The 27,203-nt window shown below is 38.0% G+C and overlaps 1 protein-coding gene across 2 annotated transcripts in view; it reads right to left on the minus strand.

Annotated features, from left to right (window-relative positions):
• ndst3 (N-deacetylase/N-sulfotransferase (heparan glucosaminyl) 3) overlaps positions 1–26,710 on the minus strand; it is a 68,921-nt gene extending 42,211 nt beyond the window's left edge. The window contains exons 1-2 of one of the 2 annotated variants that reach the window (XM_026203996.1): positions 26,275–26,707; positions 23,018–24,265 (exon numbers count right to left, since the gene is read on the minus strand). In XM_026203996.1, the coding sequence (XP_026059781.1) occupies positions 23,018–24,001 (984 nt within the window). In that variant the 5' untranslated portion in view covers positions 24,002–24,265; positions 26,275–26,707. Of the gene's footprint in view, positions 1–23,017; positions 24,266–26,274 lie in introns of both variants that reach the window. The other variant, XM_026203998.1, reaches the window with a different exon arrangement.
• Positions 26,711–27,203: the final 493 nt, after the last annotated feature.

A 27,203-nucleotide genomic window follows, 5' to 3' on the forward strand; every position in this document is an offset into this window, starting at 1 on the left:
TATGGCCTGCACTAATCCAGATGCTGTGTCTGGATGCTTGTGGCATTGAAAAAATTGCCATTGGCTTTCAGAAAGAAACACACATACACAAAAGCCTCATTTCCACACTTATAAGCTGTCTTTGCCAGCTTCAAATTGAGATCACACCCAATTGAGCTCATTTTTAAACTTATTGTCTTTGGTTGACCTAAAATGCCTGGGATGAACTGAAGTGGTGGACTCACTTGTTTGAATTCATTAATCAGCTTCAGCCTAATAAGTAACCACACACACTCTCATCCACTGAGCTAGTAATCAGACAAAGTAATCAGAGCATACAATGATACGTTTTCTTTAAGGAAAGTGCATTCTACTGACATTTTCTCCACTGAAATTTAATCAGTGCCCTTAAGACGTAATGGAGAGATGTATAATTCACTTGCTCAATGCAGGTGTGCAATACAAAGGGACAGTTTCATAAGACTTTTTTGCTGAATTGTCTTTAACTGAAGGCAATGTTGAAATAAAAGTCCAATATTCTTGCATAAAATAGACTTCATTAATATAATGCTGGAGAGTTTCATAAAAACAATTTTTGAAAAGTAATATTTAGGGGCTTCTTTTCCTGGAGGCAACACTGTTAATTAATCAAATTCTTTGCCATTTGCTTCATATCAAACACTGCTACATGACGGAAACTAATGAAAATTGTCTTTTTCATTTCATCAGATGTTAAGTAAATACTTAAACTTATTTAATAATGGACGATGACAAAAAAAAAAACATCTGAATAGTATATTAATCATGCTGGCTTTCGTTATGTTCATATACATTAGACTGTCGCACAAATTGCTTCAAGGCAAGAAATATAATAGCAAATAGCATACAATTAATTTAGATTAAATGTTTGAAACTAAAGTTTACTCATTAACAAATGTGGATATGTCACACTTTCTTTACTGAACATATTATTGTTATTGTATATACATCGTGTTTACAAAGCAAAAAAAAAAATTGGGGCAAAGTTTATTAGGTATTGTTAAACAGAAGGTTAAATGAGACAGTCAATGTGTCAAACTGTAAGTCTAACAGTGAGTTCATAGTGTTTAGATCCTCATAAAACAACAGTGAGGGGGAGAAAGGGACTGCTAACCAGATTTAATCAGATTGACTGGCTTTTATTAGACTGAGGCGTGAGCAAATTACATTTAAAGATTGTCAAAACACCTGTGCTCCATTTAATTTCTCACACACATGTAGAGACACACAAATGTCTCGTCTCATCCTTCACTCTTTCATCTGAACATTTATTTTTCTCTCCTCTCTTCTCGCGTCTCTCTGCTGACATTGAGGCCTGATCAGGGAGAAGATAGAGTGACAGAGATGCATGTTAATGACCTGAAAGCACTGATCGATTCCTCACAGGGGAGAGATAGAGAGAGGGAAGGAGGGAGAAAAGAGTGAAAGTGGTGGAAGGAAGGAGGAGGGGACCTGTTGAAATGCTGACAAATAGCTGGAGACATCTGGGCAGGCAAGAAGATGAACATGCCCCAAGAGAATGAAAGAGAGAGAGAGCGAAAAAGAAAGAGAGAGACAACCATTTCTAGATTTCTGCTAGCAACATGTTTCTTAAATATTAAACTGACAAACCAATCTATCTATCTATCTATCTATCTATCTATCTATCTATCTGTCCGTCTGTCCGTCTGTCCGTCTGTCCGTCCACCCATCCAACATTATATCTAGTTTACCTCAGCCAGTTTATGTTAGGTCTGTGTTTAGTGACTTTCTAAATCCATAAAGCTCAACATGGTCTGTTGTGGATCAAATATGCTTTTCAAAGGCAGACTATGTGCATACGTATACATATGTGTGCAGACACCAGAGGATCCGGGAAAGACTCCACATGTAATATTTTTGGACATGAAATCATTGCTTATTCCTGAGGCCATGAGAAAAAGGAGCATGCGCATATATAGTACACGCCTATTAATCTACCTCAGTGAAGTCACATTCTCAGATTACTGGAGGAAAAATTGTACTTTTATATCTGTCAATTATTATTAAATTTTTTTATGTTTGACTGTGTGTTTATGTGTGCATTCTTTGTGTCCTATTTTACAGTTTTTTCAGTCACAAAACTACTTGTACAACCTCTACATCATCTAGTCATTTATACACATCATAAAACCAGTCTCTCATTCTTTTGAACAAGTTGCGATTGCTTTTGTACATTCATGCAATTGATTACGCACATTTATCTGTGGTTTCCTACATTATAAGTTGCTAATGTCATGTCGCTCAAAATGTATTATACAGTTTTCTGTGCAATAGTCTTACCCCTCAAAACATCTAGTCTCTAGTTCATCGTATAAGTCATTAAATGCAAAATGGTTAATCTAGTTGTCATAAACTGCACTTTTTTTTTTTTTACACATTATTATTAGACTTTTTTGTCAATTTGGCATGAATTGTGCAAGTGAATCTCGACTAATGAAGAGAATGTAGATGATAAACCATTTCTCTGAAATAGCCCAAAGGTTCATCTCATGGATCTTCAGTTGGAAAGCTTATACTGTAAAGACAGAGGACAACACAAGAGTTACAAATTCTGAAAATGGACTTACATTCATCTTTGTGCCCATATTTCTTTTTCCTTTTCTATAACAAAATGACATTGTAAAGGTTTTTTTGTATTATTTTTTTTAATTTACAGTTTTTCTCAGTCACTTTGGTGCATTTTTCAAAACAGAAATGAAATTTTCAAAACTACTTGTACAACCTCCACATCATCTAGTCATTAATACACATCATAAAACCAGTTTCTCATTCTTTTGAACAAGTTGCGATTGCTTTTGTACATTCATGCAATTGATTACGCACATTTATCTGCGGTTTCCTACATTATCAGTTGCTAATGTCATGTTGCTCAAAATGTATTATACAGTTTTCTGTGCAATAGTCTTACTCCCCAAAACATCTAGTCTTTAGTTCATCGTATAAGTCATTAAATGCAAAATGGTTAATCTAGTTGTCATAAACTGCCAAGCACACTTTTTATTTGTATTTTTACACACTATTATTAGATGTTTTGTCAATTTGGCATGAATTGTGCAAGTGAATCTTGACTAATGAAGAGAATGTAGATGATAAACCAATGATAAACCATTTCTCTGAAATAGCTCAAAGGTTCATCTCATGAATCTTCAGTAGGAAAGCTTATACTGTATAGACAAAGGACAACACAAGAGTTACAAATTCTGAAAATGGAATTATTTTCATCTTTGTTCCCATATTTCCTTTTCTATATCACAATGGCATTGTAAAAGTATTTTTTATTTTTTTATTTTTTTGGTCAGACCACTAGTAAAAGTGTAACTGGGAATTCTATCCAGTCTCTTTCAATCAACATCCCACAAACAGTAATGTGTAAATGTGTAGTTTTGAAATGGATATATGGCATACATAAGCATATGGCATACTGTTCAATACAGTAGTTTACATCAGAACATCCCTCCACTGTTAAATTGACAACATGACTAAGCAATTTGACTGTCTTATCCGTAAACTATGACACAAGGACTTGACATTCTGATGGCACTGACATGTTCATTGACACAGATATTTATTTTTGAGAGATGAACTAAGGATTTTGAGCAAGAGACTGGCTTTTGCAGGTCATCCATTGTGTTTTGATATTTGTACGAGTTGTTTTGAGAAATGCACTTACTGTTTTGCAAATCTCAAGAATGATTAGAGAAATGTACCAAAGCGACTGAGAAAAACTGTAAGTAAAAGTGTAACTGGGAATCCTATCCAGTCTCTTTCAATCAATAGCCCACATACCGTAATGTGTAAATTTGTACTTTTGAAATGTATATATGGCATACATAAGCATATGGCACATTGTTCAATACAGTATTTTACATCAGAACATACCTTTAGAGTACAATGTTATATTGACAACAAGGCTAAGCAATTTGACGTTCTTATCCGTCTTACTATGACACAACGACTTGTCATTCTGATGGCAATGACATGTTCATTGCCACAGATATTTATTTTTAAGAGATGAACTAAGGATTTTTGAGCAAGAGACTGGCTTTTGCAGGTAATCCATTGTGTTTTGCTATTTGTACGAGTTGTTTTGAGAAATGCACTTACTGTTTTGCAAATCTCAAGGATGATTCGAGAAATGTGCCAAAGCAACTGAGAAAAACTATAAAGATCTAAGTGCATGGTCTAAAGTGCACATGGCAGGTGCACTCAGGGTGTGTTCGAATCCACTTTTGCTAGTTTAATGACTGGAAATTGTCTGAACAGGTTGTCAATATTCTCTTAATGAGTAATGTGTGTTTTTTGGGCATAACGTGCAATAAACCAATCAGAGTCTCATCTTCCATTCCCTTTAAGAGACAGTTGCGCTCATGCCATGAAGGATTTGCTATTTACATGGTGGAACTGGTAAGTACAGAGCGCGTCTCCAGAGAGGAAATGGAGGTGCTCGTGCACAAGGAAATAGGAAGCCTAAAGGCTGATTTATACTTCTGCGTCAGTCCTACGATGTAGCCTTTACGCCATAGGCTATGCATCAGTTTTCATTTATACTTCTGCATCGTTGTCCTGGTCGACATGCAGTACACATACAAACCGCTAGTCTGTAGTGTCCATGGGCATGTTGCTGGTGTAACTCGCAGATCACAACAAAAGCCGAAGAAGAAGCGGCTCGTCGGAGAAGCATTATAGCCGTGACGGTGGCAAATGAATATCAAATCATTAAATCATTATTTAAAAATACTAAAAGGAGACAACTACGAAACAAGAGAAGATGGCATTCTTTCAGTCTCCACGAGGACTTGTATCATGGCAGATCAACATTGTTGGTCGCGGACAACTATTGATGTATAATGCTGTGTAGTATAATAAATGAAAAGAATTGATATGGTTTTTCTTTGCTTTGTTTTATTTTACATTTAACAAATGCTAAAATATATTAAAGTAGACATAAACACGCACAAAACTCAAGTACATACGGAGACCAATCACAGTGCTTGCAATCCGCATAGAATTGACGCACTGTTACTTTTTTTGAGAGGTGCACGTCAGGCTACGGCATACTACACATAGCGTATGGTGTAGGTTCGATGCAGAAGTATACATTGGGCTTGATTCAGATACATGCAATGTCTATCCATTATGACATGTAGGCATTTTTATATTTATGTAGCCTACACAATAATATTCTTTTGCATTGTAATTCTTTAATTTGTAATATTTGGCATATTTGTGTGCTGCTGTGCATCCCTGCTTTAATAAGCAGCATGTATGCACATTGTGGACCTTCATATACTAACAAGCTCTTTAAATAACAAAGAAAAAGACAGACTTTAGACCAGGTTTGAGTTGGTCCATGGCACAGTCTACTTTCAGTTACTCAAAATAGCAACGCACCAGCAATGCACCTGAACACACCTCGTTTTCAGACCAGCATTCCCATGAGCCCACAAATGGACGCAAATGCATTTGCTATTTAAACAACGCAGCGCAGGGCGGGAAAATGGGAATTGTGTTGGGCTGAAACTAGCAAAAACACCAGGTGTATCATAGGGCCCTTTATTTTTGGTAACACGGTTCATTCGTTATGCATATACAGTATACAAAGCATGTTAAATCCTACTGATGTCATGAGGAGCAGAAGAATACAGCAGGAAGATGAAGCCATTGATGTAGGATTGTGTGTGATATTGGACTGCTTCCTGTAGAACCAAAAGTGGTCTTCCTCAAGAAAGCTGAATAGTTTTGTAAGTTGCATATTTTCCCTGCAACTAAAAGTTATAATTATTTAAATTGCAGTGACTGGTTCTAATATATATATATATATTAGGGCTGTCAAATGATTAAATTTTTTAATCAAATTAATCAGAATTTTCAGTGGATTAATCATGATTAATCACTATTTGCAATTACACCTGAATCCAAACCATTTTTTTTTCTGAAATGCATACCAAAAGATAAATAACAGGACACAGATACATAATTTTCATGTATTGATTCATCAATATGTAATTCTTTTTTTTTCTGAATTTCAAAAGTTTAACATTTACTTAGATCAAATTTACCTGAGCACTATATCAAACCATGCCATTTAACTACAGATAGTGTAAGAGTTTTAGGTGAACCAGTGGTTAAATATAGCCACATATCTAAGAAACTCGAAAGAATGAACTCAGAAACACAAACATGCGCCCTCTGCACTCTGGGCACTCTTGTTTTTGGGAGGTGTTCATTTGCTCTGCCACAATACTTTAGGATCGATATTTTCACGTTCTGAAGGCTTCAAGTGCCAGTAAAACCAAGTAAAAATGCAAATGCTTTTTCAAACAGCTGTAATTTTCGCTGCATTGCATGTAGGCGTTCTGCGCATGGGCAGTGTGAAACACAGGACGCTATAACAGGAAGAAGCTCCAGCGTATCAACTACCAAAGTCGTCTCTGTTTATCGAGCTTGGCACGAATGTATTTGAGAGTAACTGGGGTAAAACCTTAAGCTTCTTCTGTGTTTTCGTCACAGCGCTCGCCGCTGTTTTTTACTATCTTGAGAATTCAGAGATCGACGAGACTTTCCTGACCTAAATAATGTGTCACACTGCGCATGCGTGAAATGCGTTAAAAAATTTGACGTAATTAACGACAAACAACTAATTAACGTCGTTAACGCGCTATTTTTGACAGCCCTAATATATATATAAAACACGTCCATAAGATAACCATTTCATGATCATGTCACAAAACATTACATTATTCATTTAGCTAACTTACAATTGCTATATATTTCAGAGTTTGCACGCCTCTGGAGCAACTAAGGGGTTAAGTGTCTTGCTCAGGGACACATTGGTGTCTCACAGTGGATTCAAACCCAAGTCTCTCACACCAAAGGCATGTATCTTATCCACTGTGCCATCAATACCCCAAATAATTCACAGGCCCCATCCAAGATCAAACTCACGATCCCTGATTTACAAGACCAGTACTCTAAACACTGAGCTATGGAGTCTCATCTTACTAAAGAATTACCTTACTTAAAGGTACCTTACTAAAAGGTAATTCTTCTTCTTTTTTTTCTTTTTTTTATTATATATTTTATATATATATATATTTTCATTATATGTATTGATCTCAAAATATACTTTTTTTCAGAAATATTTTGCAACCAAAAATATATTTTCTTTCTTCTGTTAAAGCATACTGGACTGTGACATCAAAACCAAAGCATACACTGAACCATAATTTTTGTGTACTATTACAGCCAGTGATTACATGTTCTTATGGAAAACAGCAGACCTGACATGTGATATTCATGCAGCCCCTAGTGAAAAATAAATATGTATTTGAAATACATTTATTTCATGCTAATTATCCTACAAATACATTTACATATGTATGTACTTAATAAAAATACCATGCAATGTTACTTTTTTGTAAACTAAACTGGTATGCTTAAAAGCCTGCTAAATTGAAACAACTAATTTTGTACTTAATGCACTCTAATTGTGCAGAAGTAGTGCTAGTGCTAAAAGTATATTTGAATGTGCTAAAGTGGAACTATATCAAGTATTCTCCAGGTAAACGTTAAATACCGAGATTATTCAAATATCACACAATCCTCATCAGTATTGACATTAAATCACATTGTATGCTTAATATTAAGAAATGTGCAGTATATTTTTTATATCAAAGTAAGTAAGTCTCAAGCTATATGTCAGTAAATATATTAATAGATTTGAACTTAGTATGAAATAAATTTAATAATGTGTTACTAGGTACATACCGTATTGGGTGGATAGGTGATAAATCAACTACTCTGCAGAAGGACTCAACTGGACTGACTACAGTGCTTTAGACAAAAAAAAAATCAAACTCCAATAAACAATCAAATTACTTATCAAAGATGCAAACATTGTTTTTTTGCCTCTGAAGTTGCATTCAAAATTCACTTGGCTTAGAAATCTGAGGAGGCACGTGCCCACTCAGTTTGAATGGACATGCTTCTTCTGACGCTGTTACGATTATATTGTGTTCACAGATGTACTGTAGGTGGTTGAATGTTTTTAACAGAACTTTCCTTTAGAGAGTTATAGCTGCAACAGAAAACACTCCATCTGACCTGTGATGCAGTGGAAACGACAGCTTTGAATAATGTGTATATTTCTTGCTTACACAGGGGCATCTCTACAACAGGACTTTAACACATCTGCCCTAAATGCACAAAGCACTGCAGGCTCTTTTTGGGGTAAGATCTGGATTAGAAGGGGCATGAACCCTGACACAGATGCAGAGAGGACAAGTGTCAACGAGATATTTTTTAAGCAGGCAATTGCTAAAGCTTGTACATTTATATTAGTATAAAAAAGGGGGGATATGAAGAATAAGAAGACAAAAATAAAGGTGGAAGAGAAGTAATGCTGGCAAAAAGAAATAATCCCACACAAATGCCAAACATATTGTTGTCACAGCAACACTCTTTTCTCAGCAACACAGCTTTCTGTTTCCCCTCCCTCTTACCACCCTTTTTCTGTTTATCTCTGTTTATCTATCCATGAATATTTATACTGGCATCTTATCTTAGCAAAACTTTATTTAAAAAAACAAAAACAAACTATAACCTACTCTATTGGGCCAGAGCCTTCAAATATTTTCTTTTACTTTTTTTTTGCAATAAATTTAACATTTTTAAATATGTCAACCGGCTGAAACTGCAAGAAAGATTTTTATAGTCTTGGAATATAAAGCCCACAATGCCCTCTACTAAAATATCGGTTTATCAAACAAATTGTAAGTCTGATTCTGAGTCACTTTGGATGAAAGCATCTGCCAAATGACTAAATGTAAATGATTCATTTTAGTGAGACAGTTTCTTTCAGACAGTTCATTCTGAAGAACTGGTACAGAAATACATTCATTTATTCAATTGGAATGTATGCCTTCTTTTATATAGTGAAATTAAAAAATACATTTTGTTAAACACTGCTATTTCTCATTATGTTTTCAACTCCAATATTGCATAATTTTCAGTTTTATAGGTTTAGTGTAAATCGATGAGTATCAATATACTGAGGTTGGTGCCCTAATTGATCTTGTTTTTTTTGTTTTTTTTTACATTTAAAGATAACCCCCTTATCTTCAATGTAGTTGCTTTGAAAAAAGTAGCTACTTTTTGTTATTTGCAAAAACATTTCTTAAGGGTAGCTTGTCTGTATTTTAAGTTTTATGTAGCTTGGCAAATAGCTTCCCGAACACGGCTCATAATGTGTCAAGTGTGAGAGGACACACATGTGTGAGTGTGTTGCTGACGTAAGTGTGCGGCTGAAAATGAAGACAGCTGCTTAGCAACCTCCGTAGCCCTTTAACGGAAACACACATACACCAGCTCCATCTTACTCAAAGCAGAAATATCATTGGATCAATACTTTCTGAAAATAGGTCTGGTGTTTGAGTTTTTCTCTGGTTGGTCTGTATTTGACCTCCTGAAGCTCAGATTTAACATCAGACTGATGCTTCAGTTTCAATCTGCTTTAAAAGTGTCAGGTTCACATGAGTTTCAAACTACCATTTTACAACATTCAGTCGACTTGTTAGCATAATGCAGCACAAACTACACAATCAAGCACAATTTACGAAATCTCTGACCAAGAGGTTTTCCTGTTCAGCAGAGTCTGTTTATACACAAGAAAAGAGGAATTGCCACTGAAATTGGGACTTTGCCACAAATGTAGTCTAAGAAACAGGTGGCTGTCCAAGTTCGTGTGTGCACTCATTTTTTACTTTTTTTTGCCTTTATTTAGACTTAGATTGGATTGGACAGGAAGCAAAGTGGAAAATGGGGGATGGGACTGGAAGAAAACATAATCTGGTACTCGAACCAGGTCACTTAAAGTACATTTCTCACACGCTCTGTGAGAAAAAAAGAAAGCAATTCCTCATTTTCCGCTTCATCATTGGCTGTAGTCATTGTTGCTACAGTACATTTCTGTAATTTTTTTTCTCACTACAAGTTTATGCACCAATAATACTAAACATTAGGATTTTGAAATGTGTCAAAAATACCAGAATTAATCACTGAACAAATGCAAATAAATTTGTAGCATAACTATTACTAAAAACTGTTAGTTCTACATTCACAGATGGCATGAACCACCCACAGTGGAAAGAAAACTGGAAAAGCACTTGCTCAATCTGGCAAACTCTAATATATGACAACTTCCAGGAGTAAGGGTTCACTTTTTTTTTTAAGGATTTTTTATCAGTCCACAGGGAAGAGAAGTCATGTTAACAAGGAACTGGTTCATTCAATCAAGCACAATTCAAGCACTTCAGGGCAGAATTTGAGATGAATATAAGTTCCTACATATTTTCTGCTACCTTTACACAACAGATTGCAGAGAGTTACGCACATCTTAGAAAGCTGCCGCTAAACGGCAAGTAAAACATAAAAATTGCTGTTGGTAGCTTTAGAGCTTTACATGTCGGACAAAATGTCTCTTCCAGTCTAAGTGGGCGGTTCTTGGTCAAATGCAGCTTTACTGTAGGTTAGACCTCAACTGTATAAGTTTTTTTTCTTTAACAAGATCACATTCAAATTTCAGTGTAAATTTTCTATGTTTATCTGGCATTCACAACACAAAAAAAAACAGAATAAATTCACAAGGAACATTCTAGAAATCCATTTCTACTAGTCCTATGGGCCTAAGAAGAAACAGTTTACCCAGAAGTGAAAGTTTGCTGACAATTTACTCATCCTTATGTCATCCAAGATGTAGATGATTTGTAGAAATGTAGCATTACATCTCTTACTCACCAATGGATTCTCTGCAGTGAATGGGTGCCATCAGAAACAGAGTCAAACTGATAAAAACATCACAATAATCCAAGTACACGAGAAATCCACACAACTCCATTCAGTCCATCAGTTAACATCTTGTGAAGCAAAAAGCTGTTTGTAATAAACATTCATCAATAAACTGTTGTAACTTCACACCATTGCTTCAGGCTTGACTATTCCTCAATACTCATAAAACCGTTATCTGTTTTATTGCATTCTCCAGTGAAAAAGATATCTAATCTAAATAAGAAGAGAAATGTACACTGTTTAGAAGTGAACACAGTCCAAAACTGTAGACTTCAATATGAGGACAACAGGGGATTTACTTTTTTCTGAAGGATGCATCATTATGGATTATGGAATTTGAAAACTTTAAATGGTTTAAAGTTAAAATGCCTTTGTGATGGATTTGTTTCTTATACAAACACTATTATTCACTTCACACACACTTTACCTTAACAGATGGACTGGAGTGGTGTGAATTGCATGTGGAGTATTGTGATGTTTTTATAAGTCTTTTGTTCTGCCATTCTGATGGTACCCATTCACCGAAGAGGATCCATTGTTGAGCAAATTATGTGTTTCTAAATTTCTCCAAATCTGCTCCCATGAAGAAACAAATTCATCCTTGTCTTGAATGGTCTGAGATTGATTACATTTTCAGGATTTTTTTTTTTTTTTTTTTGGTGAACTATTTCTTTAACTCCCTTTAAATCACTTTTTCTCTCTTCAGAAGTTTCTGTAACGGAAATGAGTGGCTGTTCTGTTCTTCTCTCTCATTTCCCTTGTTTTCTAACCCATTTGTGTGTATGTTTGAGCTGGTGTGTGAAAGGAAGGCTTCAGGAGACACTTTGATTCTGCTCTCTGTCTCTGTCTGAATGTGTGCAGGTATAGCTTTGATATTGTGATTCTGTTCACTGTGATTCTGTCTTACTGTACATGCTGAAGTCAGTGTGGAGTTGAAGAAGTGGCAGCTTTGACTTTAATCCTCAGCTACAGTATATGCTGCTTCAAAGCCAAGAATCATACTCACCATGCAGGCACACACACACACACACACACACACACACACACACAATGACCTGCTTTAAGTGAGCTAGGACCACAAGATACAGTGTAGCTAGCAGTCTCGATATTTATGCATTTGCTTTGAAATTAAAAGAGCGATTTGATTAAGAGAAACCATTATTTTGACCAACTATCATTGCCAATTAGAATTCATGCAAGATGTCAAATACAATCAAAATCTAGTTAAACAACAATGAATTCATTCCATGGTTTTCCACAACTGTAAGCATAGTAATAAACTGTAATAACGTAATACAATTCATAAATACTCAGTACACATGCTGTCACTTACACAACTGCCTTACACACACAACTGAAATGCCATGTTATACAATCATCAAACACAAGGTCACTTTAACTGCATTTTCAGTGTCATGACCTGGCTCTAAAGCCATGACAAAACTAAAAGGACGCAGTTTTAACCCACAAAAATGAAGTTTATTAACTGAACAAAAACACCAATACAACAACTAACATAACATAACACAACAGTGACGTGTGAAAATCAGTAAAGTCAGTAGAATGAGGTGCATGTTTGAATGAATGGATCGTATACTGTTGCGTGTTGCATGAACAAAACAACCAGTGCACGGGAGAGAAGGGCTCTCCCCTCACAAAGAGAGTGGCAGGTTTATAAAGGCGTGAAACACCTGGGCCCAGGTATCCCCAATCTCGCTGACAAATGATAGCCACGCCCCCTGCAACAGAGAACATACCATACACAAGGAAACAGTCCTGACCAACAGGCCATCACACCCCCCCCCATAAAAACGGGGTCCCAAAGGGAATCCCGTCATCAACATATGACTAGTAACACAATTCATAATTCAATAAAGTAAAAAAAAAAAAAACTATATGAACGTGATTATTAAACAAAGCTACATAAAAACAACAAACCTCTTACTTGACCATAATCAGTCCGGTTCCACAGTTCACCACCCCCTTTACCACTTCCTTAGCTCAGCAATCCGTGCACCTAGGAAGCAAATTGAGAATTTGGGGAAAAAAAACAGGAGGGGAACCTTAAGCCCATAGATTAAACCTGTGGAGCTCTAGACAACACGTCTGCCACCACGTTGTCAGTCCCCTTAATGTAATGGACATCCAGGCAATACGATTGCAGGAACAGGGACCACCTAATTAATCTCTCAACATGATCTCCGACACACCCTCTGACCTAGAACCTTCCACACTTGATGGGGCGCAACACAGTGACGGCTGGGGCATGCGGGAATAATAAGGTTTTAACAAATTCACATGACAAAGCTGTGTGCTCTTCCTGCGATCCGGTGTAGCAATCACATAATTTTGCTCCGTCACTTGTTTCACCACCATATAAGGTCCTGCAAATTTGGCTTGGAATGGCGACTGGATAATAGGGAACAAAGCAAGCACCTGGTCACCTGGATTAAAAACTCTCCGCTCTGTATTCCTATCATACCAGGACTTAATTTTCACCTGTGTTGAAGTCAACTTCTCTTTAGCCAGATTTCCTGCAGTATACAGACGATGGCGAAAACCATTCACAAAGTCAATTAAATTCTTAGGAGGCTCTGTCTCCCTCCAATGGTCGGCCAGTGCAGCCAATGGACCACGAACAGTGTGGGAAAATACAAGTTTATTTGGGCTAAACCCAAGGCTTTCTTGCGTTACCTCTCTGGCCGACAACATTAACCATGGTAACCCTTCTTCCCAATCCCTACCCAACTCAGTGCAGTATGAACGGAGAAGTGATTTCAATGACTGATGAAAGCGTTCCAACGCCCCCTGACTCTGTGCATAATAGGCCGAGGCTTGATTGTGTTGAACTCGAAGTTGTTTTAAAACTTGCGCAAACACATGAGAACAGAAATTTGACCCTCGGTCAGATTGAACTATTTTTGGAATACCAAAAATTGAAATAAACTGAGAAAGAGCACGAACTACTGACCTGGCTGAAATAGTGCGCAACGGATATGCGACTGGATAGCGGGTGCTCTGACACGTCACCGTTAATAAATAGACAGCGCCAGACTTTGATCGTGGTAAAGGGCCAACACAGTCGATAATCAAATGCTCGAATGGCTGACTAACAGCAGGAATGGAATACAGTGGGGCAGATTTCAAAACTTGATTAGGCTTGGCTGTCAGCTGACACGTATGACACGTTTTAATATATAAGGAAACATCTCTTTTTAAACAAGGCCAAAAAAAATGTCTCAACAAACGATCATATGTCTTCTTTACACCAGAGTGTCCCGACTCATTGTGTGCAATTTTTAACACTGACTGCCTAAGCTTAGCTGGTAGAACAAGCTGGAAGATAGGGTCCCCAACCACATTACCCCTGTGCGAAGTCCATTTTCTCACCAACAGAGAATTCTGCAGAAAATATCCACAGGCGCTGTCCTCGACCTCCCCGTCAGGCCTGACCTGATCATACAATCCTGTCAGTGAAGAATCTAATTGCTGCTCCGCCACCAACTCACTATGGGACAGAGATACAGGGAAATCGGCCAAAGGCAATGACAACTTTTTTAAACCTTTACCAGTGTGAAAAACAGATTCATGCTCAGTGTTGGCACGCGCCATAGCGCGGGTTACAGCGCAGGCTGCAAATGCCTCAGGAAAATCCCGTTGGCATTCATCAGGATCTTGCCTCAACTGCGGCGCCAACTCGGCAATGATGGGCGGAATAACATCAGGCCAAACCCGAGTACCCGCCAATTTGTTACCGAGAATCAAAGAGACTCCCTCAATTGGCAGCGCTGGGCGCACAGCAAGCGCAGCTTCGCCCTGAAACAAATCACAATCAATAACCACTCTATGTAATGGTACAGACAAAACATTCAAGCCCATTCCACGAACTGGAATAAAACTGCCAATTTCAGACTCTTTGGATAAAGGTAACACGCCTGCCTGAATAAATGAATCAAATGCTCCCGTGTCCCTCAAAATATTCACCGGCACTTTTACCTCACTACCAACCAGATTCACATAACCCCTTCTCACAAACGGCAAATAAGACTTCATAGCAGCTGAACACGAGCTGTCTACTGGGTAACCCGAATCTCCGGTTGTCAGATTTCCAGGCACAGCCAAGCCCGCGCCTTTTACCTGAGAACCTGGAACAAATTTTGTCTTATGAGCCTTAAGCATGTAGCAGTCAGCCTCCCAATGACCGCGTTTATGACAATAGTTGCAACGTTTATCCGCTTCACGTGAACCACCACCCCCATCGGACTGAAAAACTCTATTTGTACTAGACGAAACATCAAGCATTGTACTCATCCCAGTCCCTATATAATTCGTTGGAACCCTGTGTTCAACAAATGCATGTTTATGTATCAACACAAAATCATCAGCCAGCGCAGCTGCTTCTGCCACAGTTTTTGCCTTTTGCTCACTGATATATATGGCAACACGTTCGGGAACTGAGTCTTTAAACTGTTCCAATATAACGAGTTCCCATAAACTCTCAAAATCAGTGACCTCAGCAGACGCACACCATCGTGAAAAGCAAGTGGTTAAATCCCGCACAAATTCTAGATGGCTCTGCTTCGGACCTTTTTTCCAAGATCTAAATCTTTGTCTGTAATATTCTGGAACGCGTTCATAAGCCTTCAACACGGCAGCTTTCACCCTTGCATAATCTTGACTATCTGCCGCAGTTACTGCTGAATAGGCCTCTTGAGCTTTACCAGTTAACACGCATTGAAGCATCAAAGCACGAGCTGCTGCCGGCCAGTTACGTGCATCTGCAACCCTTTCAAATAGCAGAAAAAAAGAATCTGGATCACTCTCCGAAAACTTCGGCACTAGTCGCAAATTTCCCAACACATCAAAATCAGAGCTAAGCTGCTGAGGATCTGAAGCTAACTCCAAATGCACTCCAGGTCGAGATGTACTTTTACCCTCGCGAATCACCTCGAGTTGATGTTCCAAATCCAAGCGCGTTTGCTCAGTTTGCTGACGCAACTTTTCCACAGCCAAATCTTTCTCGATTGTGGCGTTCACTTTATATTTATCATATTCTATTTGCAACATAAAAAGTTCTTTCCTCTCTGCAAAACTCAATCCCTCCATTGATACAGGCGTAAAAGACGAATCAGTCAATTTTTCTTCCACCAAAATTTTCTGTTCAACCAATTTACTCTTTACACTGCCTTTTATTTTTTCTTTTTTAGAACTACTACTAACCTCAACTTGATAGTAGTCTGCCAACTGCAGCAACTGCTCTTTTGTACATTGCTCAAACGCCTTTTCCGACGGACAAGCAATAAATTCCTCCACAATCGACATTATCAAAATGCGCAAAAACAGCTCAGCAAGTATATGACTCAAAACACACAATGGCCAAGATCTAAAAGCAAAGGATGTCCCCCTAACTAACTCAGCCCCCAAAAGCTACCTACCTAAACTAAAACCTTTCTCTTCATGCAGTTACCGGCGGTGGGCATTTAAGCACCAACGCCCGATGGACAGGACAAGCAACCAGAACCTGGCGACTCGCCCCAGACCACGGATGTGCGCCCGAGACAATTGCTCTAACCGCCTTCACCACAACACTACAAAACCCAGCCCAAAAAAAAAAAAAAAATCCAAAAGAGCAACGCCACTACACCTAACAGGGACACCGATTGCAGCCCATGAATACTCAGTAACACAGTCATACACTTATTTACCTGAATTGTTGCGCACCAAAGTCGAAAAAAAGAGAGAGAGAAGGAGAGAGAGAGAGAGAGAGAGAAAAAAAAAAAAACCAAACTCACCGCACACAAAGTTTCAACTGCGTCCGCTTCAAACAAAGCCACTTTGTCGCCTCAGGATTCCAACACCTGATCGAAGCAATAATGAATCCTCAACATCAGCTGACGTACATTATGACGACACACTATACACAATATTCTGACCCGACCTCGCAAAACAAAACCAAAAACAATACAACACCTACTCCATAACTTAATAAAATAACAATTAAGCGATATAACGGATCAAAACCAACGGACGAGCCCCCACTTGTCATGACCTGGCTCTAAAGCCATGACAAAACTAAAAGGACGCAGTTTTAACCCACAAAAATGAAGTTTATTAACTGAACAAAAACACCAATACAACAACTAACATAACATAACACAACAGTGACGTGTGAAAATCAGTAAAGTCAGTAGAATGAGGTGCATGTTTGAATGAATGGATCGTATACTGTTGCGTGTTGCATGAACAAAACAACCAGTGCACGGGAGAGAAGGGCTCTCCCCTCACAAAGAGAGTGGCAGGTTTATAAAGGTGTGAAACACCTGGGCCCAGGTGTCCCCAATCTCGCTGACAAATGATAGCCACGCCCCCTGCAACAGAGAACATACCATACACAAGGAAACAGTCCTGACCAACAGGCCATCACATCAGCAGAATCTCTGCTTGGGGAATCCACACACTCAAACACACACACACACACACACACACACATAAAGTGAGGGTAAATCCCTTTTGTGTTTGTGAGTGTGTGCAAATGTGCATCAAGTCATTTATCACTGGTGTCCCCTGTTTTTTCAGCCTGCCCCATGGGCTGATGGGAGATATGGCAAGCAGTCACTAAGAGTGACATTCTAATCTACAACACCTACATCTAGAGCTCACATGGTTCCTTTCTCTCTCACTCTGGCTCTTGTTTTTTCTCTCTCATCGTTACACCCTCTACAAATACATGAGATGAGCCTATTCCAACAAAAGTCAAGAAGTATCTGTTGTATGATTGTTACACTAGTCTAACAGGGAAAAGTATTTTGTGATATTTCACAAACCAGTGGTTCTCAACTGGTTTTGCTTTAGAACCCAAAATAGATTTAATTTAAGTGAACACATATTTGACATGGTTTGGGTGTGTTTTGTTTTAAGCTGTTTTACTTAGTTTTAGAGAATTAAGTTGTCTACTTTCCACAAAGCAGCTTCTACTAATACACAGCAAAATAGGCAATGTTTTCTTCCCCCTTAAAAGGTCATTACTCTACTAGTGTGTGATTATATGATTAGTTGCATTATATTTTTGGTATTTAGCATTGTTTATTCCATCCTGAATCTATCAGAACACCCTCATATCCCAATGTTGGTTTACGACCCACCAGTTAAGAACCATGGGTTTCCATTGATTATCTGTTATCTGCCATTTCATTCACCAGGCTTAGTATCGGCCTTTCCACACACATGCACAAACACATGCACCTGTTCTAGATTTCTGGAACAGCCCGCCATAGACAGTTAGAGGCTAACAGTGGCTAAAAACAATGGCTGGTGGATCAAAACCTTCCCACTTCTCTCCCCCATCACTACACGCCTTGTTTTTCCCCAGTATCCTCCGGGAATTTTCCGCTGACATTTCCAGTCGTGCACCAGAGCGACTAGCTCTAATTCTCTCCCTGAGCACCCCCTCCAGAACCTCCAGATTACCACTGCCTTATTTGCCAGGTCTAAATTAGCTCTGACCAATCGGGAAGAATTTGACAGTGCACATTCTTAGCTAGCAACATCTGGGAAAGTGTCACGTGCTTAGACACCAACCTTTCTCAGAGAATTTAAGATTCAGAAATTAAATGTGTACCCATGCTAGGTATAAAGGTATCACACTGTTTATAGAGTCTTTTTGTTTGAAATCAGAGGGATAGTTAACATGGAAATGACCCATAAGGAGAAAGTATAAAGAATGTGCAATTCCTGCGTCGAGTGGGTTTAATATTTTAAAATGTGACAAAGATGTGTGAATGTTAGGTACCTCATTTATAATTTCCCTTATTAAATATTTATGGGAGCGTCACAGACATATGAAGAGAGACATGCGTATACTCAATTTGTACTTACCAACATGTCTATTAGAGTTGTTCCGATTCCGATACTAGTATCGGAAATATCTCCGATACCACAACAAATTCTGGCATCGGCATCGGCGAGTACATGAACCCATATACCGATCCGATACCATTTTCTTAAAAAATACCTAGTTATGACCGCAAGCTTTGCCTAACCGCTGCACGGTTCTTCTTCGCTGCTCAAAATGCATTGAAAACACAGGAAGTTGTGCTGTGTTGCCACAAGCAACCCCTGTTTAGAGCAGCGAAGAAGAAATGAAAACGCGTTAGCAGCCCTGATCTATATATGACTGGATCACTCATCACATTCTAAACTGCCAAAAGACAGTGAAGCCGCTTCTATATTATAGATCAGTGGTTAGCAGTATGTCTCTGTAGTACCGGTAGTTACAGACTCTCAAGTATATTCAGTACCGGCAGCTGCGTTCAGTCGCTTCCGTGTAAGTCAAAGCGCAGGGCTCCAGACAGTAGCCGAATATATACTAGTGTCTGTGAATATTAAACTGCAAAATACTATTTAAATATTACTCCCGCAAAATCTACATCTCTGTGGGTGACTGGCACAGATGCGCGAGAGCTCGCTGTTTTGTAGTCTCTGCTGTGTGTCATGAGGACACGAACGCATAAACCGTCACTTCATGAGAATTTACCGTTTCATTTGAGAATACTGTCATATCATAAACACAGACACTCAAAGATCTTCATGGCAGCCCATTAAAATAAATGTTTGGTTTACATGAGTAAATTGACAATATATAAAGCTACTGTTGTAGCCTACAGTAATAATAATACGTCTCTATAATAATAATAATTATGCCTAGATGGTTGCTTGTTTTTTACTTGTTTTGTTGTAAAGAGATTATCTGATTAATAGATCTTTTTTTATATTCCTAGACTTATTTGTTGCAGTTTTTTTATACAGTTATATTGTAAAACTTAAATACCTTTTTTAGTTTGCGGTGTTAGATTTTTGGCTGCATTTGAAGTTCTTTTTTGCATATGAAAATAAATAATACTGTCAAATTCATGTTAGATAATAAAAATACTGTAATAAATACAGTAGTTCACCATGTATTTGTTCATGTTTTATTGAGGGATCTGTCTGAAGCACACCATAAAAAGAATTCTAGCAATTTACACAGGGCTAGTAGTATATACAGCTGTATATACAGATACACACCCAGGTATCGGATCAGTACTCGGTATCGGCCGATACCCTGAGCCCAGGTATCGGAATCGGTATCGGGAAGAGAAAAAGGGTATCGGAACATCTCTAATGTCTATTTAAATGTTGTAAAACTGCTTAACAAATGCGTTAAGAGAGTTTAACCCAAAAATTATGGAATCCATTTAGACTTAGATTTAGTGTGCGTTTAGGGCTCTGAGCTTTGCCATTTTCAGACCTGGAACCTTTTTTTGGTGACGCTCTTTAAATGCTCTGTTAATCATTAAAGTGAGTCACAATGTACTGCCATTGTACTGAATTTCCCCAAGTGGATATTCATTAAAATTGCATTCATTTTATTTTATTTTAATCTGTTCCTCACAAAAGCTTGAGAAGACTTTAAGAAGTTGTATGGATTACATTTAAGGGGTTTTCTGTCCTTTTAACAGCTCACTACAAACTTTGGAAAGAGCTGTGTAGCAATTCCTTAAAAAAAAGAAAAGAAATAAGAAAACAGGTTTGGAACAAAATCAGTCAATTTTGACAGAATTTGACAGAACTGCTATTTTAAATATTTGACTCTCTCCAATCAGTGTATCCATTTCTAATTGTTGCATAATGCCGGCATTAATTTATATACACTCTTGTGCATGCACTTGAATCTGAAAGCTCTGGAAGTCATGAAGTCATCTCACAATGGAGTGTGAGCAGCCCTTCAATCTGTTGAACAGCCTCAGAGAGGGGCCAGACGTGGGAACGAGATTATGAATGAGTGTGTGAAAGAGAGAATGAACACAATTTTACTGCTCTTGTCCCTCTCAATAGCCTCTTTATAGTGACTGACGCCAACTCAAACACCCACTTCAATTCCATGACACACACACACACACACTTTTTTTGTGAAAAGTGGGGACATCCCATAGGTGTAATGGTTTTTATACTGTACAAACTGTATATTCTATTGCCCTACACCAACCCTACACCTAACCCTAACCCTCACAGGAGACTTTGTGCATTTTTACTTTCTCAAAAAAACCCTAATTCTTCTATGGTTTATAAGCGTTAAGAAAAATGGGGACATGGGTTATGTCCTCATAAGTCACCCTCTCCTTGTAACCTGTGTCATACCCATGTCATTATACAGAGTTGTGTCCTGTTATGGCACAAAAACATGCCCACACCAGTGATGCGCGGGTTGATCCAAAATGAGCGGGTGCCTACGGTGTTTCATCGTTTTTCACATAACCTGTAAACATTTTACTAGTTAGACTTTTTCCAAAATATAATTCCTGACTAAATGTATAATCAAGTGAAACATTATGAAGTTTCAGTAACAATATATAATACTATTCAAAAGCTTGATGTAAATAATATAAATGTAACAAATAAATGTGACTGTAACAAATTTAATAATGCTGTTCTTTCAATTTATCCCCCCTAATAAACCTGAAAAAATATTTTCAGCTCTTTTCAACATTAATTATAATAATAATAATGATAATGATGATAATAATAACAATAAATGTTTTTTTATTTTATTTTTTGTAGAAAATCAGATTTTTAAGATAAAGATTTTCGTTTTCTATAAATTGTATCTTAATTTTGATCAATGTTTTATCAATCAGTTGCCCGTAATTTTATAAATAAGAAGCAAATATATAACAGACAATGTAATGAGGCGCCGGCAGGATCACTTGCATGTGACCTGGAGGGCGCCGAAACTCAGCGTGTGCCTCACAGATTTGAGAAATATAAGGCAATCTATTACAGAAAGCTTGAAATGTCTACTTTTAAACGAAAATATTAAAACCAAAATAAATAGGCTACTCTCTGATTATGTAGGCTAATCCATAATGTGCATTTCTCTCTGGCGTTGTAAACTTAATCTTTGCAGCGACACAGAAAACACCAGTTTATTATTACTAAACAATTAAATGTCTCCTTGAATATTTTGGAACCAGCAGGCCATTCTGGGTTGAGCGAGACCCCACGGAATGAGCGAACGGAGCGTAATATATGGAGAAATGCGCAAACCCGAAGCTCATGTCTGCTGAACAGAAACATAAAAATAGACATAGCCAGACTAGACTATTTTAGAACAAATTATGACCTTATTGAAGATTTTTTTTAAATAATTCTTGACAAAATTAGAATATATTAAGGATTTTGTTTTAGTTTTTTTTTTTTTTTGCCTAGTTCCTACGTCTATGGCCCAATGACGATATGATGAGCATTTACTACATATTAAAAATGCGGGTCAGGAAGCGGGTCGGGTACAATATTTTCTTTTCCTTTTTTTGCGGTCCGAGTTGCGGGCGGGTTAGTTGAAAATGTCGGCCGGGTGCGGGTTATTAATACATTGACCCGCGCATCACTGGCCCACACACACACACAACACACAACATCCCCTTCTTGTCCACAAAAACATTCACATTCAGTAATTCAGACGCGAACACCTGTGAAAGGGAACTATATATCAACCAAATTCTTCTTCCAAAATCCCACACAGCTAATTAGAGCTTGGGTACTAATCTTTGTTTTGTCTTTGGTGATTTAGTTGAAACAGACTGGAAATAATTTTATGCTAGTGTGTGTGTTTAATGCAGAACATCTCTGTTGACGTATTCTATCATGACACCATTTAAATGTGCTAATTAATAATTTGTTTATTAAGAAAATTGTAGGGGACCAATTCTCACTAGTTGCATATAAATATGCATATTACTAGCATATTGACTATTTATTAGTACCTAAAAAGCACATATTCTGCTTGACCATATTCTACAGTACACCCTTAATGCTACCCAATACCTAAGCTAAACAACCTTATTAACTTTTAATAAACAGTAATTAGGAGTTTATTGAGGTAGAAGTCATATTTAGTAACTAATAGTTAATAGTGAGAACCGGACCTTTAAATGAAGTGTGACTGAACATCTTATTTTGATTTTTAAAAAAAAAATCATATATATATATATATATATATATATATATATATATATATATATATATATATATATATATATATATATATATATAAAAAATAATAATTAAAAGACTATTTTTTTGAATAGTTTTCTCTTACCTTTACGTCATTCACATTCATTCTTGTCCCTTTCTTCCCAACGAAAATATCATCAATGTCAACCAGGATGTAGCGTTCCAGAGATCGTGACAGCTTCCTGCCTGTGAGATAAGAGATGGCATCCACCAGTATAAGTCTGTGTAACCAGTAGCTCAGCCCATGTCCAAACAGCACACGCTGCACCCCATCGTACAGGCCCAAGTCCTGCACGACGGTAGCATGGAGACCCTGGGGACTTGGTATGATCTGGGACCCTCCACCCTCAATGTGACGAGTTTTAGCTAATAGGACTGGTTCATACGTGGAATGGTTGAACTGAAACACAGTCCAGTTCTCTTCGGGTAAGTGGCCACGATCCACTTCCGCCCGGGTTATGTATAGCAGAGGTGAGCGGGGGTTTACACAGCAGTCTCGAAGAGCAACATTTGTTCGCAATGTCAGAGGGAAACCCCTAAGCTGCAGTGCAGGCTGGGAGTTTTCACTTGCACGATGAAATGCGATGACTCCAACGCTGTATTCGGCACAGTATTTATCCAAAAGGTCACGGTTCCACGCGTCCATCCCGACATACTTGAGAAGGTTCTCATAGATGACCAGTGCATAGCGTCCACGGTCTTTGTGCGTTAGAGGTGGGATGTCACCCTTTCCTGGCGCAATTTCGGCATGGTAACGGAATTGGTTGGATTCTAGAATGGCGATGATGTCCTGTCCGAGTTGAGAATACTGACTCTCTACAAATACCAACACCACCGGATCCTTACGTGAAGGATCGATCGGTTTAGGTGTCCGAGGCTCTGACTGTCGGAAAGGGAGCGCCCGGAGGTCTGCACAGTCTGGACCTGCGGCACGGTCCGCGAGGTCCAGTTCTTGGGTGGAGCCTGTGTAAAGGTAGTAGGCGGAGACTAGAATGCTGACCACACAGAAGGTGGCGAGGAGGATGACCAGCCTCCTCAGATTCCTCCGCAGCTTGGTGGCCAGATTCATGGCAAACGGCACACATGTGTGGGAGTGTGTGTGGGTGGGAGTCTCTGATTGCTCGCTGAGGCGTACTAAAGCTGCAAATTGGCTTTTTTGGTAAGCATGCTGCAGTCATGTGACCATCTCACAAAACTAGCAAATTTGCTTCCAAGCCACTGAAAGAGATTTTGGTTGAAAATGTGACACAAAACTTTCAGCTACTCCCGAAATGAATCCTCATCCAACTATCAACCCTCCATGTCCTGAGAATCCTCCTGACCCCCAACAAACCTGCAGAGAATACAGATGACAAAAGACAAGCAAATTCATATTTAAGTTTAGGCCTAACTTTAAGCCTCCCTGAGATGTGTGTGTTTTTCTGTCACAGAAGTGTTCATCAAGGGTGTGTATGGATGCTCTTGAGGGGCAATACAGCCGTCAGCCTTCAGGTTGTTTTCAATCAGCACTTCACCAGCTGTGGCCAACACTTCCCGGGAGGAGTGTGTGATTGGCTGTATATAAATAGGAAGTTGGAGGATGAGCCAATGGGAGCCTCAGGGTGGCTCTGAGGGAGAAATTCATCATTTGTCTAATGGGAATCAACTGTGTCACACATATACTTTGTGTACATCAGGTAATCCACACGACTGCATTTTATCTTTAAAGTTGCTTCCGCATAAAAAAAGAGATGGAGGCTAAAGTGTACACTTTCGTTTTCCCCTTGTAGACACACTAAAACAGGCAGGGGCAAATACAATAAGGCTGATTACTCATTCAATGCATTCACTAGTACATGCATTAAATGCATTAGCACATTAAATCTAGAACATCCAACAAGTACACCATCTTGTTCACTCTCTGTTTATATGTGTGTGTGTGTGCGACAATGTGCACGTCACGGTCTGTGTGATATCGGAGTACGTAATTAAAGGGACATGAATTACACAAGATTGATATAACAGATTACAGCGTTGTGCAAGAACTTCACAGGGGAATTCAAGAAGGTGGGAATGTGAGATCGAGGCACAGGATTAATTTCATAGCGGGAGAAAAACTGAGATTACCAAAAGAAAAATGTAACACTTTATAACTGAGACACAGGCTTTACTTAAAGAGTGGAATATTAGAGATTGTGACATTATAGTAAATGTTCATTTAACGCTATCAAATCACAAGTGATTTTTGGATGTGCGTATTATTACTTTACTCTTCAACCATGTTTATTAATACAGAATAATCATCGAGTTTAATGCACTCTGCAGGTTGTTCTGATATGGCTATAACTTGCTAATACTTTTGAAAATACATATTTACATATTTAACATATTTAAATATTTGAAGTGGCCTTCAAAAGCTCAACAATCAGCCAAGTCATATTTAGTTTTAGAACTAACGTCATCAAGTTTGTGTAAGGGTTAGGTTTAATAATATATATATATATATATATATATATATATATATATATATATATATATATATATATATATATATATATATATATATATATATATATATATATATATATATATATATATAACCTGCAACGTGCGCACGCGTGTTTCCCCGCGAGGCGGCGCATTCTTTGAACTGGGAAACATTGCAAAGATGAGATATCTTTTTGCCTGCTTTAACTTTCATTAATACTAATAATATTGTAACGTATTATACATTTCTTGGCTCGGTCTTCTCATCTTCTACAGACTTAATGCATCAATACGTTTGTATTAAAAACATTTTAACATATTAAATTTTTACGCAAATAATAACCTGAGGTAATATCTAAATAAAATAAAAAAATAAAATAAAATAAAAAAGAAAACAAAAGCGGATTAGCCAGTCTAAAACAAGGTTTCTAAAAAGACCAGTAAATCTTGAAATGTTTACGATTTTCTGTTATTCAAAATAATAGCCTATTTCAGATTTTTTTTTTCTTTTCAAAAGCCTACTTTAAATGAGTCCAAGAACCTGATGGCGATAAACATAGCTACACATGTGCTTGTGCATTAACGGTTGCTCTTCCAAAACTAAACCCGAGACCGTTATCAGTCGCGCTTAAAGATCTGATTTCGCGTAAAATAAATTATAATTTAGTAAAGACCAATGAAGCGGTTAAAAACAACGCGAGTCAAACGCACAGGTCCGGTAAGATACCGGTAACGTGACATTCCAACACAGCGCATCTCTAAATCTCTCACACAAAGACGTTCAGCAATCAGCACCCCATTCAGCACAAAGTTACAACACTAAACGTAACTCACATTAATCCGCACTTTCGCTATCCCCAGCCGACGAGACCTTACCTTAAACCGAACCCGAAGCACTGCTGAACGGGAAGCTGTCACACCAGAGCCGCCTCTCTCTCCGGAACACCAGCTCCTTACAGCTCTGAACCCAAGAGCCCAATCTCATCCGCTGATTCAGAGGCAGCCATCTGGAATGATGCGGGGACCGGTTCGCTATTCTCTCCGCGCCCTCTTCCCCTTTCTCTCACTGCGACACGGATTAAAAGAGCGCGAGGGGGAGACAGGACTGGAGACAGGAGGAGAGACAGGACTGGAGACAGGAGGAGCGCTCAAAAGACGAACTAAAGAGAATATCCCGAGAGGAGCGCTGAGACATAGTACTCCCCTCCACTGTCACCAGTGACTGAACAGTGCCGCTGCCGCTCTCTGCGCTTTAGCTCACCTACAAACAGAGAGAGAAAGAGAGCGGAGGAGAGAGAGAGAGATAGATGCTGAGAGTTTGGCACTTTATGTTATGACATGTAATGTAATGTAAGCTGTATGGTATAATATGGAAGGTGTGACAAATGCTAATACTTTTTTTTAAAATACAGAATTCCTAGTTACAAAATTTTAGTTTAATAATGATAATAATAACAATAAGGTAGTATTGTTAAAATTATAATGAGCAAGCAGCAAAATAATACCACATTAAGCCTTTGTATACTAATTCATAAAATTAGCGTTACTAATGTAAAAAAAAAAAAAAAATAGACTATATTAATTATTTTGTCAGACTTAAAACTGTCACCTTATACCATAAATCATACTGCATTTTAAAAGACAACACGTGTATTTTTTCTTCAAAAGATTGTTCAAATGTCTTATATTTATTTATAATTTATATATTATTTAAAAATTAAGAATATATGAAGGGTGTGTAATTTCTTATATTTCAGGAAATACATTAATGGTCAAATTCCCAGATTTCCCTGCATGAATATCAC

This window comes from Carassius auratus, chromosome 26, assembly GCF_003368295.1.
Source record: "Carassius auratus strain Wakin chromosome 26, ASM336829v1, whole genome shotgun sequence".
NCBI classification, from domain to species: Eukaryota; Metazoa; Chordata; class Actinopteri; order Cypriniformes; family Cyprinidae; genus Carassius; species Carassius auratus.